General features: G+C 37.9%; 1 protein-coding gene and 1 pseudogene across 10 annotated transcripts in view; both read right to left on the bottom strand.

The window, feature by feature from the left end:
• SYNE1 (spectrin repeat containing nuclear envelope protein 1) overlaps positions 1 to 15,803 on the bottom strand; it is a 551,459-nt gene that overhangs the window by 427,253 nt on the left and 108,403 nt on the right. For all 10 annotated transcript variants that reach the window (XM_089332568.1, XM_070073379.2, XM_070073388.2 and 7 more), the window contains one exon: positions 15,585 to 15,646. In XM_089332568.1, the coding sequence (XP_089188694.1) occupies positions 15,585 to 15,646 (62 nt within the window). The remainder of the gene's footprint in view (positions 1 to 15,584; positions 15,647 to 15,803) is intronic.
• LOC127493138 (solute carrier family 71 member 2-like) lies at positions 9,206 to 15,012 on the bottom strand (annotated as a pseudogene).

Genomic DNA, 15,803 nt, shown 5'->3' with positions numbered 1-15,803 from the left:
TTAATCCATGTATACAAAGTAGGAAATTTCCATGAAATAAGATTCCAAGAAATGTGACACCAAATGTGATCAAAGGCGTGCATTTATCTTCTCTGTCTTTAGACGTGCACAGCTATCTACCACTTAGAAGAACATTTTCTCTTGATCCCACTTCTGTCTCACATTGTTTGCCTCTTCTGTCCTCATTTGCATTCCTCTCCTTTTCCCCTGAAGCTGCTCCTTGCACAATGCTTCCCCATGTTCTTGGGAGAGGTTGGCTGCTCCACAGTCCAACAGCCCACAGCCTCCCTGCACAGGGTATTATGCATCGCTGATGCCATCCTCCTGTAGATCTGTTCTTCCCCCAGCCTCTGTGACCAGCCTGCCAGGTTCATTCATAGCCTACACTCACTCTCCCTGCTTCCAAACTGCAACTATTCACCAAACTCAACCCTGGGTCCTTTGTTCTTTACAAAATTACAAATACAACATTTATCTGCAGACACATGACTCCTGAATCTTTCCAAGTGTCATCTCTTAGACATTGTTGAGCACATGTTGGGCAGGCACTCAAATATCTGTCACTGGCTGGCTGACTGAACCCAAATACAATGTAAAACCAATAAAATCTTTACTTGTCAAAAATTAGTCCAAACAATTATTGGACATGTTTTGCCATCTCAGTTTGCATAAGGTAGTGTTTCTATATGACAAATGATCACCTAGAAAAGACCTTTGCTATTGTGACCACACCTTATTTTTTTGAATTAATGTTTTAATAGAAATCTTTCCACTAAAATGTTTCTCCTGTCACAAAGTCCAATGCTTACAGCACCAATATGATTGCTTTGGTAGGACTTGTGTCATAGTGTTTGAGGTCAAAAGACAATTAGAAATGATAATGTCATGGAGCCTGACTTAATGGAAAACAAGGACAATGTGGTTTGGTTCCTATTGCTCACAATCATTAGATGGAATTCAAGCACTTTTCTGGATTATAGTTATCTTTTGTATTAACGGACAATTATGACAAACTTTCTACAGTGCTTTGGAAAATAATATTCCTCAACTTTCCAGTCATATTTAGTGTGTTCTACAGTGGAATTAAAAGTATTCATGCTGAGTTCCAGATGGCCCTCCCGGCTGGGTGAAGGAGCAGGAGAGGGAGGGTACTGAGATGACAGAGGAACAGACTTCACTTCAGAACCTTTCCTCAACCTAGACTTAAATCCTAAGGACAGGCTCTACAAGGAATTTCTGGTCTCTGGAAATGCATATACCACAGTGCTGGCGGGCTGGCATTGCCTGGCTATTCTCTTTGGAGATTGCTCCCAAGTGGGACAGACTCATTAAGCATTTTTCTCCATTTCTTTTCCTCCCACTTTATTTTTGTTGTACCAGTCCCAATGATAACACGAAATAAGATTCATTCCCTTCATCTCAGGACTTGAAGGTAAAAGGATTCTCCTTAAACTTTATGAAATACAGAAAAGCACAGATACCTTTGACTTAATTTCTTTTTACTGACCATTTCCTGTATTTGGGGAAAACAATCTCTAGCTTCATGTGCATGGGGTATGTGTGTGTTTGAATAACTTGTTTCTCTTTACTGGTCTACAAGTATCAGTTCATTTTTTGAGAGAGAGAGAGAGAGACACAGACACAAACCCTCTACTAGGTCACTTCTTAAATGGCTACAATGTCCAGGAACTCCATCTGGGGCTCCCATGGGGGTGGCAATGGCCCAAGCATTTGTACCATCTCCCTCTGCTTTCCTAGGCGTAGTTTTTATATTTTTATTCATGAAACAATGGCCATATTTGTTATGTTACATGTTAATTTTATGCCCTGAAAAGCATTCCGTAGAGGGGGAAGATATGAATAATTTGATGAAAAAACTCAACTATTTGCTACAAATGAAAATAAGGATGTCTTACATTGAAAAATTATGAATGAAATGAAAAATGTTCGTTCATAAAGGAAACATGACAAAACAATCCTGGCATAGACTATATCTATAAATTACAACAGTTAGCAAACATGTCTATGGCTTAGATATTTATAAACTCAATTTAAGCAGGTGGTTTAATAGGCATAAAAGGGGGAAGAAAGGATAATAGGAAGGAAAAATGAATCAATTACTGTTGAAGATTTAATATGTTCAGTAGTATTACATGTCATCTAACTTAACAGTCACAATCGTCACATATGCAGACACTACCCTCTTTTCAGAAACACGAAATCTGAATCCCAGAGACACTTAACTGTTTGAGCCACTCTGTTAAGACACTTGGAATAAAAAATTTAGGTATTAACATTGGCTTTTACTGACGAATACACAAACCTGTCAGTGTGATTTGTACTTAATAGCTACAGGAAAAAGTGACTAGTTAGTTGAAAAACTTGGTAATGTACTAGAAACAACAGATTTGTTATTAAACTGAACACCAAAAAGGAAACTTGTTGAAGTGAAAGGGACACTATGGGAAACGGTGACTTGATCAGCATAGCCCTGACTGTTAATGAACAACTTAATACATTATCCCTCTTAGTAGTTTTTTTGTCTGTTCTACTTAATATGACTGATTTAATTCTGTAATTAATACACAGTTATTCTTAAGTGTTGAAATTTAACTGAAATGTGATCCCTGTTAAACATAAGAGTAGGAATAAGAGAGGGAAGAGATATATAATTTGGGACATGCTCAAGCTGACTTGCCCCAAATGGTAGAGTTAGAAACATACCAGGGGACTCCAATTTAATCCCATCAAGGTGGCATGTACCAATGCCATCTCACTAGTCCAAGTGATCAATTTCAGTTCACAATTGATCATAATGAAAGGACTAAGAGTCAAAGGGAGCACATAAGCAAGTCTAGTACCTGCTAACACTAACCGATAGAATAAATAAAGGGGAGAGTGATCCAACATGGGAAGTGAGATACTCAGCAGACTCATAGAATGGCAGATGCCCTAAATAGCACTCTGGCCTCAGAATCAGCCCTAAAGGCATTCAGATCTGGCTGAAAAGCCCATGAGAGTATTTCAGGCATGGAAAGCCAAGACACTCTGGCAAAAGATCTCTGTGAGTGAGATCTCAGTGGAAAGAACAGGTCTTCAAAGAAGGAGGTACCTTTCTCTGAAGGGAGGAGAGAACCTCCACTTTGACTATGACCTTGTCTAAACAAGATAAGAGTCGGAAAACTCAAGGGGCTTCCATAGCCTTGGAAACTCATGACTGGAGCATAGGGAGATTACTGATGCCATAGACAGGAGTGTCAATTGGTAAAGTCAACAACAGGAGTCACTGTGCACTTACTCCTCATGTAGGATCTCTGTCCTTAATGTGCTGTGCATTGAGATTTAATGCTATAACGAGTACTCAAATAATATATTTCACTTTGTGTTTCTATGGGGGTGCAAACTGTTGAAATCTTTACTTAATGCATACTAAACTGATCCTCTGTAAAAAAAAAAAAAAAAAAAAAAAAAAAAAAAAAAGAAAAGAAACTATCAACTCCCAACTTGACTCTCACTGGGATTAAACATGACAATAGGTCTGATCTGATTTCATCATCATTAAAAAAAATCATCTATTATTTTTCACTTTATGTTTCTGTGTGGGAGCAAACTGTTGAAATCCTTACTTAATGTATACTAAGCTGATCTTCTGTATATTAAGATAATCGAAAATGAATCTTGATGTGAATGGAAGGGGAGAGGGAGTGGGAAAGGGGAGGGTTGTGGGTGGGAGGGACGGTATGGGGGGGAAGCCATAGTAATCCATTATTCGTACTTTGGAAACATATTCATTAAATAAAAGTTAAAAAAAAAAAGCCTTTTCAAAATGTGGATATAAGACTAAAAAGTTAGAATGGAAGCATGTTTATAATTACACACTAACATAGATATAAAGGAACCCAAGATTCCACATCCATCAGTGGTCATGCTTCCAGGACACCGCATCCTTTACTATCTTGGTGATCTGAGCTGGGCACATGCCATTCTATGCTTGGATCCAAAGTTTGGCTGGGGCCAAGCTGTCCTGTGGCTGTGACTTAAGGACAAATGTCACCGGGTCCTGGTGCTGAGATCCCAAGAGCCACTCTGTCTCTGTCCTTCAAAGGCTGGGTTAATTGGGATGTGGAGGGTCCAGGACCACCCTTGGTGTTGATGATTTGCTAGAAGGACTCACAGAAACCAGACAAGTGGTTATAGTCATTATACTTGATTAAACAAAAGGAACAGGCATGGGGAATTAAGTCCAGGAGAAACCATGCACAAGCTCCCACAGGTGAGTGACCTTCCCTTCTCGGTGCAGTCTTATGGGGGTTCACTTAGTTTTCACAGCAATGATGTGTGCTAACACCTGCAAGGCGTTGCCAACCAAAGGAGCTCAAACCTCAGCACCCAGGGTTTTCACGGCAAGTTTGTCACATGGTACACACATGACTGACCTTAACTACGCTGACACCAACCACCCCTTGTAAGCACCCTCACCACCAGCAAGAGAAGGTATTAATCAAAACCACATTGTTAATCTGAAACAATCTGATCAAAGTGGTATAATTCAGCTAAGGCCTCAGCACACAAAACACTGGTGTCAGGGGGAATACTACACTTACTCAGAAGCTCTCAGAAGCCAGTCAAGGGTCGTTCCTAAACATGAACTTTTGTTTGTACTGTGCAGGGTTTGAGCAATACAGGCCTGCTGAGTTAACTTTCCTGTCCAGTTTCCTTTTCCTTTGTACTCTGTAGTAGCCAGAATCCTTTCCAGTGATTTTTCTTCTTCTTGGTTAGATCACCTAAAACTAATTTCATTGACTTGCAACAAGATGACGCACAACTAGCATATGTGGATAGTTTATTATTTTGAAAACAGTTTTGAGTGGAACAATTTACATCTTAGCACATTTCCATTCCCATTCAATGATGAGATTCATGTTAGCAACCAAAAATGACAGTCTAGAAGGTGGGACAGTGCATGTTTAGAGGAACCTTATTGTATTTACTAAATTTTAAAATTTTAGCTATGCTAAAAGAACATAAAATTTACGACCTTAACCATTTCAAGTGTGTGGCTCAACAATGTTAAATATTTCTGCAACATGTGCAACCAATATCTTGAATTATTTTCATTTTGTAAGCCTGAAATTCTGTACTAATTAAATTGTGACTCCCCATTTTCTCTTAGCCACTGGCAACCTTTATTCTACTTTTTCAATGATTTTGACTATTCTCAGCATCTCATTTGAATACCTGTTATTTTGTGACTTGCTTACTTCTCTTAGCATAACATCTTCAAGGTTCAAACATGTTGTGGGTATGTGTCAGAATTCCTTTTCCCTGTTTAAAGCCAATCTATTTGGTATGCATGTACTAAATTTTGTATATCCATTTATCAATGGACATCTGGGTTGCTGCCATCTTCTGGCTACTGTGAATAATGTTGACATAAATATAAGTGTGTCAATATCTCTAAAACCTTGCTTTCAGTTCTGTTGGATATATACTCAGACATGGAATTGTTAGATGATATGGTAATTTTTTTTTAACTTTTTTGACAAACTGCTATACGGTTATCAATTTTGGCTGCTGTGTAGAATAGAAACCTACATGTATATTGAAATGTTGCTAGCATTATCACTTCACCAATAGATATCTATGTATCATTTAGATTCTTAGAGTGCACAATGACCAATGTGTGCTACATAGACTTTCATCACCAAGGATTTATTCTTTTGCAAAGAAAAGGGGGAAATCACCTATCTCATGCCAGGAACAGTCCAGGTCTTTATTTATCATCATATTTTTAGTGTTCCACTGAATGTTTTTTTCCTCTTGGGGAAAAAGCTCAGATACGCTTTAGCTCACATTTTGATAGCATTTTACTTTAAAATATGAAAGACATATTGGTTTAATATTTGTTATTGCTGGAAACCCAATGATACAAATAAAACGAGCTAGAAAATGCCTACAGGAAATGCTCTTGTCACTAAAAACCATGTACTTCAGTTTAGATACACACGTTTGAGCATGCTCCTGGTTGCTGAACATAGTGCATAGTTACAGCCAAGTTTTTCAAGGCTGCCTTCTGCACCACGTGTAGGGAGGTCTGAAGGCAAAGGGTGGCCCCAAGGTGCATGCAGTGCATCTTGTAACCTTTGCACAGAGGTGTCCTATCACTGCTAGAATCAGACATACCACTACCCCTGACTTACCCAAGTTTCCACTAGGAATTAGTCTGCAGGCTGAGACACAGTAGCTCGGGGAAATTTCCCAGCCCAGGATTAGTCCCGAGTTTTTACCTTCTCTGATGACTATCATTTGTGTGGGAACAAGTGAGACAACAGGAACAGAGAGGAATGGGAAGGGAAGGAAGGTTGACCAGCAGATGTAGAGAGTGTTACCTCCCAAGAGGTTAGCAAACTGCCAACCACACTGAAATGTCTCAAAATGTCAAAGTAGCCTTGCATCGGATAAAATCATGACTCTCACCACTGACAGTAGCCAAGTAAAATTATCTTAATGTGTAAAGGTTTTGTGTTTATTTGGAAAATCTAATGGAATATTTCCAACATCCCCTAAAAACAAGGTAAAGTCATCTAAAAAGTTTATGTGGCATCAGTTACTCTCTCTCTCCCTTTATAACAGCACTACTGGTCATAATTTTCCAGCTCTCCTTGGCAAAGATGGGATAAGAATTCCCATTCTTCTGTTTCCTGTGACAGCCTAATCCTTTCCACTTCCCTGATGGTTCCATTCAATTCTGAATAAATATCCTACAGGCAGTAACTGCCCTCCAGTCCAGCTGCTGGAGGAAATATGCTCAGGAAAACCTCACTTTTTACACTTGGATAATAAAGTTCTTTTTACTAGATAGTATAAAAGCAGCACCCTCCACATTCAGTACAAAGTTGGGGTTATCCCGACACCTCTATTTTATCCACACTCAATGTCTGATCCCTTCAACAAATCTGGTCTTCATTTTCAAAATTCATCCAGAACCCAACTGCCTCTCTTTACCTTTACTGCCACCACTCTGTCCGGCATCCCTTGCCTGGAAGACTTCAATGACCTCCAGCCTATCTCTCTCCTGTCCTTGCCTTTCTTCAGGCTTCTTTGCTTGCTTCTCCGTTAAGATCTAAGCCCCATCATGCAGGTAGTATTTTTTCTGGTTTGTTCACTGCTCCATCGTCAGTAAGCACTTCAAAATATTTGATGAGTGTGTGACTACGTATTTCTAAAGAAGGAATTCTGAAAAACCGTATCAAAATGTTAAATAATAAATGTTGTGAGATGTCTATGCTATAAATAAACCTATACTATAATAAATTGTCTATTTTGAAATGGTGATTTTCTTTATTTTCAAATATGCAATAAAAAAGTTACAAGTCAATATTTTAGTATATCCACAATTAACAAATTAAAGCAGGTGTACTTTTCCAGTTTTAAGATAATGAGATGTTTGGTTTCCATTGTGTTTTGATATAAATATATGTATATACATGTATGCATGCACATTGTAAATGATTAAGTTAAGGTAATCAGCATTACATCACATAGTTAATGCAGCTTTACAAAAACAATCGAAGGATGGTTTCTGAGGTGAATTATTATATTAATCTTGTTCTTTTTGTATCTGTCTTGTCTTAGTTTAATAAGAATCTCACAAAAATAGGTATAAGGAAACAGATGGGAGTAAAACTCAGTACTGTTGGTTCAAAGAAATCAGGAAGCTGAGAGCAACCACTAAAGTGGTATTTTATGACCTGGAAGATATCATTCTTCTTTTTTATATTTTAGCTCCCACATGTAAGAAGCATGTGGTGCTTGTCTTTCTGGGTCCAACTTATTTCACTCGACAAGATATCCTCCAGTTGTGTCCAATTTGCTGCAAATGGAAACCTCAAACAGAAAAGGTCACGCCTCTGATCTTTTTTATAGCTGAATAATCTTCTATTATGTATATATACCACATTTTCTTTATCATTCAAAGTTATAATTAGCATAGATTTAAAAAAACACAAAATTCAAAGTGCTTTTTTTTTATCCATGGAAAATTTATTATGCATTAGGAAGCTTAACCTAAAAACCCAATAGCATAGCAAAAAAACATGCTATCTCTGTTCATGGTAGAACAGATTTTTAATATATATATATATTTAAATATAACCAGTTACACAATACTTTATAAAAATTGTATGTATATTTTGTCAATATCTTCATTACATTTATAAGTACAAGATATACACTCACCCCATCAAAAAATTAAAATCCCTTACAAATATCTACATATATTTCATATCTATAAAGCTTTCAAAGGAGTGCTCTGTTACAGTAGGCCCTAGTTAATGGTCCATTTACTTTTGCAGCAAAATGCATATAAATCTGTAACGTGTTCTTTGTCCATAAAACATCTTGAAAAATTAGCAAGATACTTATTGTGAAACTGAGCTTCACTAAGCCCTCATATTTTAGAAAGGAATTTGATGTGTGTATTCCTATGAGATTCAAAACTCATGACAGATTGAGATAAAAGATTAACTGGAAAGAAAAGCACACTACCAAGCAGTAAAGGCAGCAGTGTGAAGGATGAGAAACGTTGGAGAAACAGTAATAATGTATTAGGAGTCTGAACTTGGATATAAACTCCACTGGGATCCAGTTACTACCTCTAGTCTTCTTAGGAATTTCAGATTTCTTAGAGGCACCCTCCACAATTGTTGCCACCAGGATGCATGATGTGCTTTTTTTCTATAAAGACACCTCAATCTGACCAGGACACTGAACTCAGGTCCAGGAATCTGAGTTCTACATGATTTAAATGGAAGAGAAGACCTTCCTTCATCTACAAAGGTAATCATTAACCGATATTACTAATGTTCATTGTAGCCAAGCATAGGAGACAAAGAAAACACAAGGAGAATAAAAATTAAGTTTTTTTTGACCTTTGGACAAAGGCAACAGGTCCCTGATACTGAGTGACTCTTAGGAGTGGCCACTCACCACACCTATGGTCTACCCGGGAATACCTCCAAGCAGCAGGAAGGAGGACAACAAAGATGTTCACCTGAAATCTTGCCAGAAGAGGCAGTCCACCACCGTTCGGTGCCATCTGCTACAAATGGCCTGGAAAGACTATACTGGCTCCTATTCCAGAGCTCCCAAAGAAAAGCTATCCTTTGATCAGAGGCGTGACCTTTTCTGTTTGAGGTTTCCATTTTGAAGCTTGGATTCTAGGTAACTGAGAGTTGCACATCATTTGCAAGGAAGTATTTCAAACCTTACTTTGTTCTAATAACGTACAACATAAAAGAGTATGAAAAAAAGGAAGAGGAAGAAAGGGATGGAGAGAGTTGCTCAAACTTGTCCCTGAAGAATGCTGCTTAGCATCTCCCCTCCAGCACCATGAAGCCTCCATGTGCAGCTCCCTCCATGGCTCGCAGAGGTGGGTCGTGGGTCAGCAGAAACCCCTTCCTGCAGAGTACACAATTCAGTGCACTGATTCCCAGGCTCCTCAAAAGAGAGCAGCCCCCAGATGCTGCTGTCATGTAACAAAGGCTCAATGTCCTCTCCACCGCCCCATTCAGGGATGCTGGTAAGGCTGCCAGTGCCACTGCTGCTATGTTTTTGAATTCTACTGACTTAACTGTATGAATAAGGCAACCAGAAAGACCTAAGAATTAAATATACTCCAAATAAAAATAGCGGGCTTGGGATGACACTCCCTGCAGGGCAGCATTGTCAGACTTCAATTCCTGCCCCAACTTAGTTCAACATGGAATAGGTAGAGTATGAAGCCATAAAGTGCTGGCCGCAGGCCATTGCAAAAGCCTCTTATTCCAGTTATGACACCCTGGGCACCTCCTTGCTGATCTGGCTCTGTGTTCCCAGACACGAGCACACTGATTGCTGGGAATGTGATGCTGGACATGGTGGCCACTGTCCATGCCGCCCACTTCATCCAGGTCCAAGATCCAAACCGATACCGGGCCAACCGGTGCAAAGTCCAAGCCGAGAAGGACAGTGTTCTCATTCCCTAGTGATCTCATCAAGATGCTAAGAAAGACTGAGCCCGGGTAGACAGACTTCCTACCATAACTATGAAAGCTGCAACTTTAGTAGATCCAAGCCTATGACCGACCGCCTGAGATAAGAAAAAGCTTGAAAACTGTCCAGCTTCAGGAAGGTATGAAAGAAACACGGTGATGCCGATTTGTAAGACAATCGATCTTTCCCAACTTTCTTCATTGCTGCAGAAGGGTCCTGCTTGTTTCCAAGAACTCTGAGCTCCCCAGGAGCCTGGCATCCTCTTCTCAGGACGAGATTCTGGGACAGCCACCAAGATGAAGCAGATGTCCAGAGGAGCCACAACTGTGGCCATCAACACAGCAAAGCTGTCTCCATAACTGGCAGAAAGGCATGCTCCGATGACTGGGCTGCTGACCAGAGTAGTTGCAAAGGGGGCTGAGACCCCTGCATCAGCAATGGTTCTCTCTGTTCCAGAGAGGCATCAGCAACATAGGCAAATATCACAGAAAATGTGACTGAGAAGACTCCAGACACAGAAATCATTGCAAAATACCACCTTTACACCTTGAATGAGACCATACACGAGAAACGTGCGTTGAGTAAGCATCTCATGCAGAACAGTCAACACTGAATCATTGTACCTCCAACCTTACTCGTTCATGCTCTATATTTCAAGTGTGAGACTGAGGGAGGTTTGGTATCAAAGTGATAATTTCATTCTGCCTCAAATTCTTTAATGTCTGACATTTCCTATAATTTCATGTTCAAATTCTCTTAATGACTATTCTTTGCACCATTCTTTGTTGTCAATCCACTCTTGAAATTCACATTTTTATGAATTCTCAATTCCTTCTATTCCTTTTATTGTACTATGAATTCTTTCACCTCTCAACTTTTGAAAGCATTGGCTCCTTTACCTATCCATCCTCAAGATGTTTCTCTAATCCTTCCTTCAGATTATCTGTGTGGCTGGTTGTGCTTGCTGTATGCTCACTTCCTGTACTTCCTCTTGCATGGAACTTATCACATGTATGCAATTACTTTATTCTACTGGACTATCAGTTTCATGATAGTCCATATTGGCTCACCACCACATCCATAATCCCTATCACATAACAGGTAATTAGTAAGTATGGGTATTTGCTGAATGAATAGTTAAATAAAAACATGCAGCATGAGTGCATCACACCGATTAGTGTCTTATGGATTGAATATTTGGGTCTCTCCAAAAGGCAGTGACTTTAGGTGTCAATGAGGTCATTAGAGTAGGATACCATCATGAGATTGACTAGTATCCAAAGAGGAAGAAAGATCAGAGTTCTCTGTGTACTGTCTGAGGATATAGGGAAAGGGTGGTCATCTGCAAGCCAGGAAGACAGCCCACACCAAGGATCAAATTGGCTGGCATTTTTATCTTGGACTTTCAGCCCCCTCGAGAACTGTGAAAAATAAATGTTTCTTGTTTTAGTTGTCCAGTCTATGGAATTTCATTATAGCCACGTGAGATGACATTGTCTAAGCTTAGGAGTCATGGTATTGAACTCTGACATTGTCACTTGTGCAGTCATAAGCCCATTAATTAACTCTAACCTACAAGTAAATAATCTATACACAGAATTAGTGCCAAAGCACAGTAAGCATAAAGAGTAGCCCTGTCATTTAGAAGCATCTTAGTGATGAGTGCTGAAAAGGTAGACCTGAATCAGAAAACTAAGTTTGAGGAAATGTTACAATCAATATCAAGGGGACAGGCATTTGAGACAGTAGTTGTGACATGGCCTGGGATGCCTGCATGCCATATTAAAGCACCTGCTCCCAATATGATCCAGCTTCCTGCTAATGCACACCCTGGTTGCCAGCTGGTGATGGCTCAAGTGCTGAGTTTCTTGCTACCCAAGACATGGATGGAGTTCGAGGCTTCTAACTTTGGCCTGGTCCAGCTTTGGCTGTTGCAGGCATTTGGGGAGTGAATCAACAAATGGGTGATTCTCTAATAAATAGTAAAATGTTTAAAAATAAATACTAAGATAATTTTTTAAAAGGCTCCACCTTCTTTAACAAGTGAGACATGCAGGCATCTTCCTGAGAAAGAAATAAATTACAGGTTCTATATTTAAAAATGTAGTTCCATCTCCAAAAGGAATTATCAAGTATATGAAATAACTACCACCTAGTAATGTCAGTTAGTATTATGTTACATCATATTCATCTGTGATTTGTAATGTTTTGAAAAATTTCAAAAGTATTAGGGCTTTGATTTTAAAACATCAAATAAGAACAGATCACTATATCTACTAATTTGAATAATCTACATTTGTGTATCAAAAATGGCATGAAACAGAGAAAATACTTAGATTTTCTGTCCTAATCTAAGAAAAGTACATTTTGTAAGTACATCTGTGAAAATATTAGTGCCTCCTGTTTTTGTAACTGTGGTCATATTTATAAGGAATTGTTACACAGAATGGAATGTCATCAGTAAAATATTTTACTATTTTATTAACTTAGAAGAAAACAGTTTATATAATCTGAAACTGAGAAAAGTAGTCAGGAACTACAATGAAGTTTTTCTATTTAATAGTCTACTGAAATTCACCCTCACCAGTGTGAGTGAAGCACAAATGGAAGACCTCTCTCTGTAACTCTGCCTTTCAAATAAATCTTAAAAAAGAAAAGAGGGCTAGATTTGAATTTAAGGATGTTTCTCAAAACAAAGTGAGTCAGAAAAGGAAAAACATTCTCCAATAATTTTAGTTATGTTTAGTAAGATGCCATTTGTTAATATAAGTAAGTTCAACATAGTAAGTACAGGTATCATTCTTTCACTTCAGATAACAAAAGGAAAACAACTACAAATATAGAGGAAGTAAGAGCAAAAAATATCTACTACTCTAAAGGCAACCATGGTAAGTTGTGAAGATTATAATTTACTGTACCCTTCAAAATGGTATCATTCAGGCAAAATGTGTAACATAGAAGAAAACATGGACTTTAGAGTCTTGTCTCGATTTAAATCTCATCAGCACCAATTTCCAGGTGTAGGAAGATGTGAGGTGGCCTGTGATAAGTACTCAGCATGGTGCCTGAAATTAATCATTGTTGAATATATTTCATAATATTATATCTTTACTATTCAAATGAAATGAAAATATAAATATGCGGTTTTATTTATTAAGCACCTCTGATTGATATTCAGCACTGTAACAGAGCATTTATGAGTTATAAAGAAATTGCAAGAATTAGCATATGCCTTAAAAATTTTATGATGTTTACAATGTCAGGAAAGTGAGACACGAGACAGTTCAAAATGATTTAAGACAAGCTAAACTTTTCCACCTCTGTAGCAGGTTCTGGAAAAGCACCAGGAATTCAGATTACAGCTCCAGAGACAGGAAAGATGGGGAAAGTCAGGGGATGGTACTGGAAAAGGCATGCAGGGAGAACTGCCCCCATTCTTGAAGCATTTGCTAAGGGATGGACTCACTTTTATGTATGTGGTTAGAAAGGACTTCATGAATCCAAGAGGCTTGAACTATACATTAAAGTAAGGCTTAGATAATTCAATAGGAAATAGAAGGAGTAAGGTCACAAAGCTGGGTTAGAAATGAGATCAGAAAAAGACACTATTAGATCCTATTTCTAATAAATATAGCCACCAACTGTCATATGAATATTCAAAGTAACTTTTGATGATAAAACACTAAAAAAATGATAAGCCAAATTTAAAAATGAACTCCTGGCATAATATCCCTCCATCTAGGTCCTTTATATGTTCTATGCCATGGCATGTATTCCAATTCTTCTAAGTTCTCAGTATATAAATAAGTGTATTAAAATATATACTTTAAAAGATTCCCCAAAGAGATTTGTCCAGCTTCTAGTTTTTAAAAATGCATACAATTATAAACTATTCTAGCTAACCAGAATGAGAAATACTATTAAAATGTTTGGGAGTATTTTAATAGTGCAAGGAAATACAGGTTTTCAAAGGCTCTTGAATTTATTGAAATCACAGTCATGTCTTTTAGGAAATTATCCTAAGAATTGAAATCACACAGGTATACAAAGATGTTCAAGGACTTTAGTATTTCATATAATATTGAACAACATGATAATTGATAGGCAAGTGGCTAACTATGGCCATTAAAAAGACCATGTAATTCTGTCTATTGAAATTAAAAAAAATATGTATTTAATGAAATATTAATTTACAGAACAGTATCCTACAAAATTGAAATGAGTTGATGAACAGAAAAATGTTGACTATTTTAGTCATGTACATACTTGGATGGTGTAATTTGAAGCAATTTTTACTTTCTTTATGCTTTGCTAGAAGTCTATTATTTTACAATTAGCATGTAACATTTTCATCATACGAAAAACAATAACAATTTTTATTTTGGAAGAAATTGTCTTTCCCTGTCACTAGCGATTCTGTAGTAGATGTAGTAGCCAATTATATCAAGTAAGGCTTGAAAAACTGATGTCTTCAAGCCTACTGTATTCATTACTTTTTGACAGGGCAGATTCCAGGAGCAAACAGTGAGCCAAACAATTATCTTATCATCAAATAGTGTTGCAAAGAGATTTCAGGAATCATGATCCCAGTTTATCCCTCTCCAGACATGCAGTCCTAGTGTGCTTTCATTGCTAGACTCTGAGCTTGTCAAGGCTGGGAAAGGGTCTTCCTAATATTTTCTTGTCTCCAAAGCCTCATATACACAAAGAAGTTAACTGTACAGGCACAGTTAACTTTAGAACAGGACTAAAGTATATGACCAAGATTTAGTTATTTCTGAACTATAAGAAAGGCTTTGGGGAAGACCTAGATCAAGTACTGCCACAGAGTTGGGCCTTACTGACCACAGGCACTGCCCTCTGCCAAGGGATCCTCTCCTGAATTCAGACAAGTGTCCTCTTACCTGGATCTAATTTCACAAACATGATGCTTCTCGGTTTGTTTATTTTTCCATCAGCAGAATAAGAGATTAATTTCATTGGGATATACCAAGATTGCATTTTATTTTATATTAGTATTATTCAAAGGCATTGCAATATATAGATACAGTCACCTAATACAACAATATCAATATGGATAACCTATTTGTTTCAGTTAATGTGCTGTCCTTTCACCATTGTTACCTTTTTATCAAAGTATCTAAGAATGAAGCAGAGATACCATCATTATCTTCTCAGATAAAATTCTTTGCTCAACAAAGACTATTCATTGCTCTCATCTGTCCCAAATAGAAGCAAACACACTCAAAAATCCAGCACAAATTGTTTTGAAGTGATACACATGTATGGAAGAAATCATTGGACAAAACATTTCAGCAAGATTCATAGACGAGACATGAAGTCACTGCCCTTAATTGTAGCTATCAGTGTATTCCCAGGGGCAGTGTTAGCAGATGCTACACTTAGACAAGATTTAAACCAATAGAATTGCCAATGTCATTGACTGGTAACAGTGACAAAACAGAGTAATGGTAGCCCTCATTTATGTGATGCACTTACTGATTTATTGGCTAGAACCAAGCAAACCTGGACTCCTGGTTAGTTTCCTTTACCTTGGCCAGATGAGAGTTGATCCATTTTGTGAAAGTGCGTTTTTGTACAATCTCTTGCTCATCTAGAAGAAAAAGAAATCTGGTGAGGTAGTATGTCATGAAGTTGCATCATGAAAAGAATTCACAGACAATTCTAGAAGCAATGTTAAGATTGCCTTATCTTCTAATTCATTTTATCAACTTTTGTTTGGAAGGAAGAGTCAATACAACTCAAAATAT

Source organism: Oryctolagus cuniculus, chromosome 5 (genome assembly GCF_051225735.1).
Source record: "Oryctolagus cuniculus isolate XC-2025 breed Fujian yellow rabbit chromosome 5, ASM5122573v1, whole genome shotgun sequence".
Classification (NCBI taxonomy): domain Eukaryota; kingdom Metazoa; phylum Chordata; class Mammalia; order Lagomorpha; family Leporidae; genus Oryctolagus; species Oryctolagus cuniculus.
Note: the sequence above shows the minus strand (reverse complement) of the source record. Positions and strands in the feature narration are given on the sequence as shown.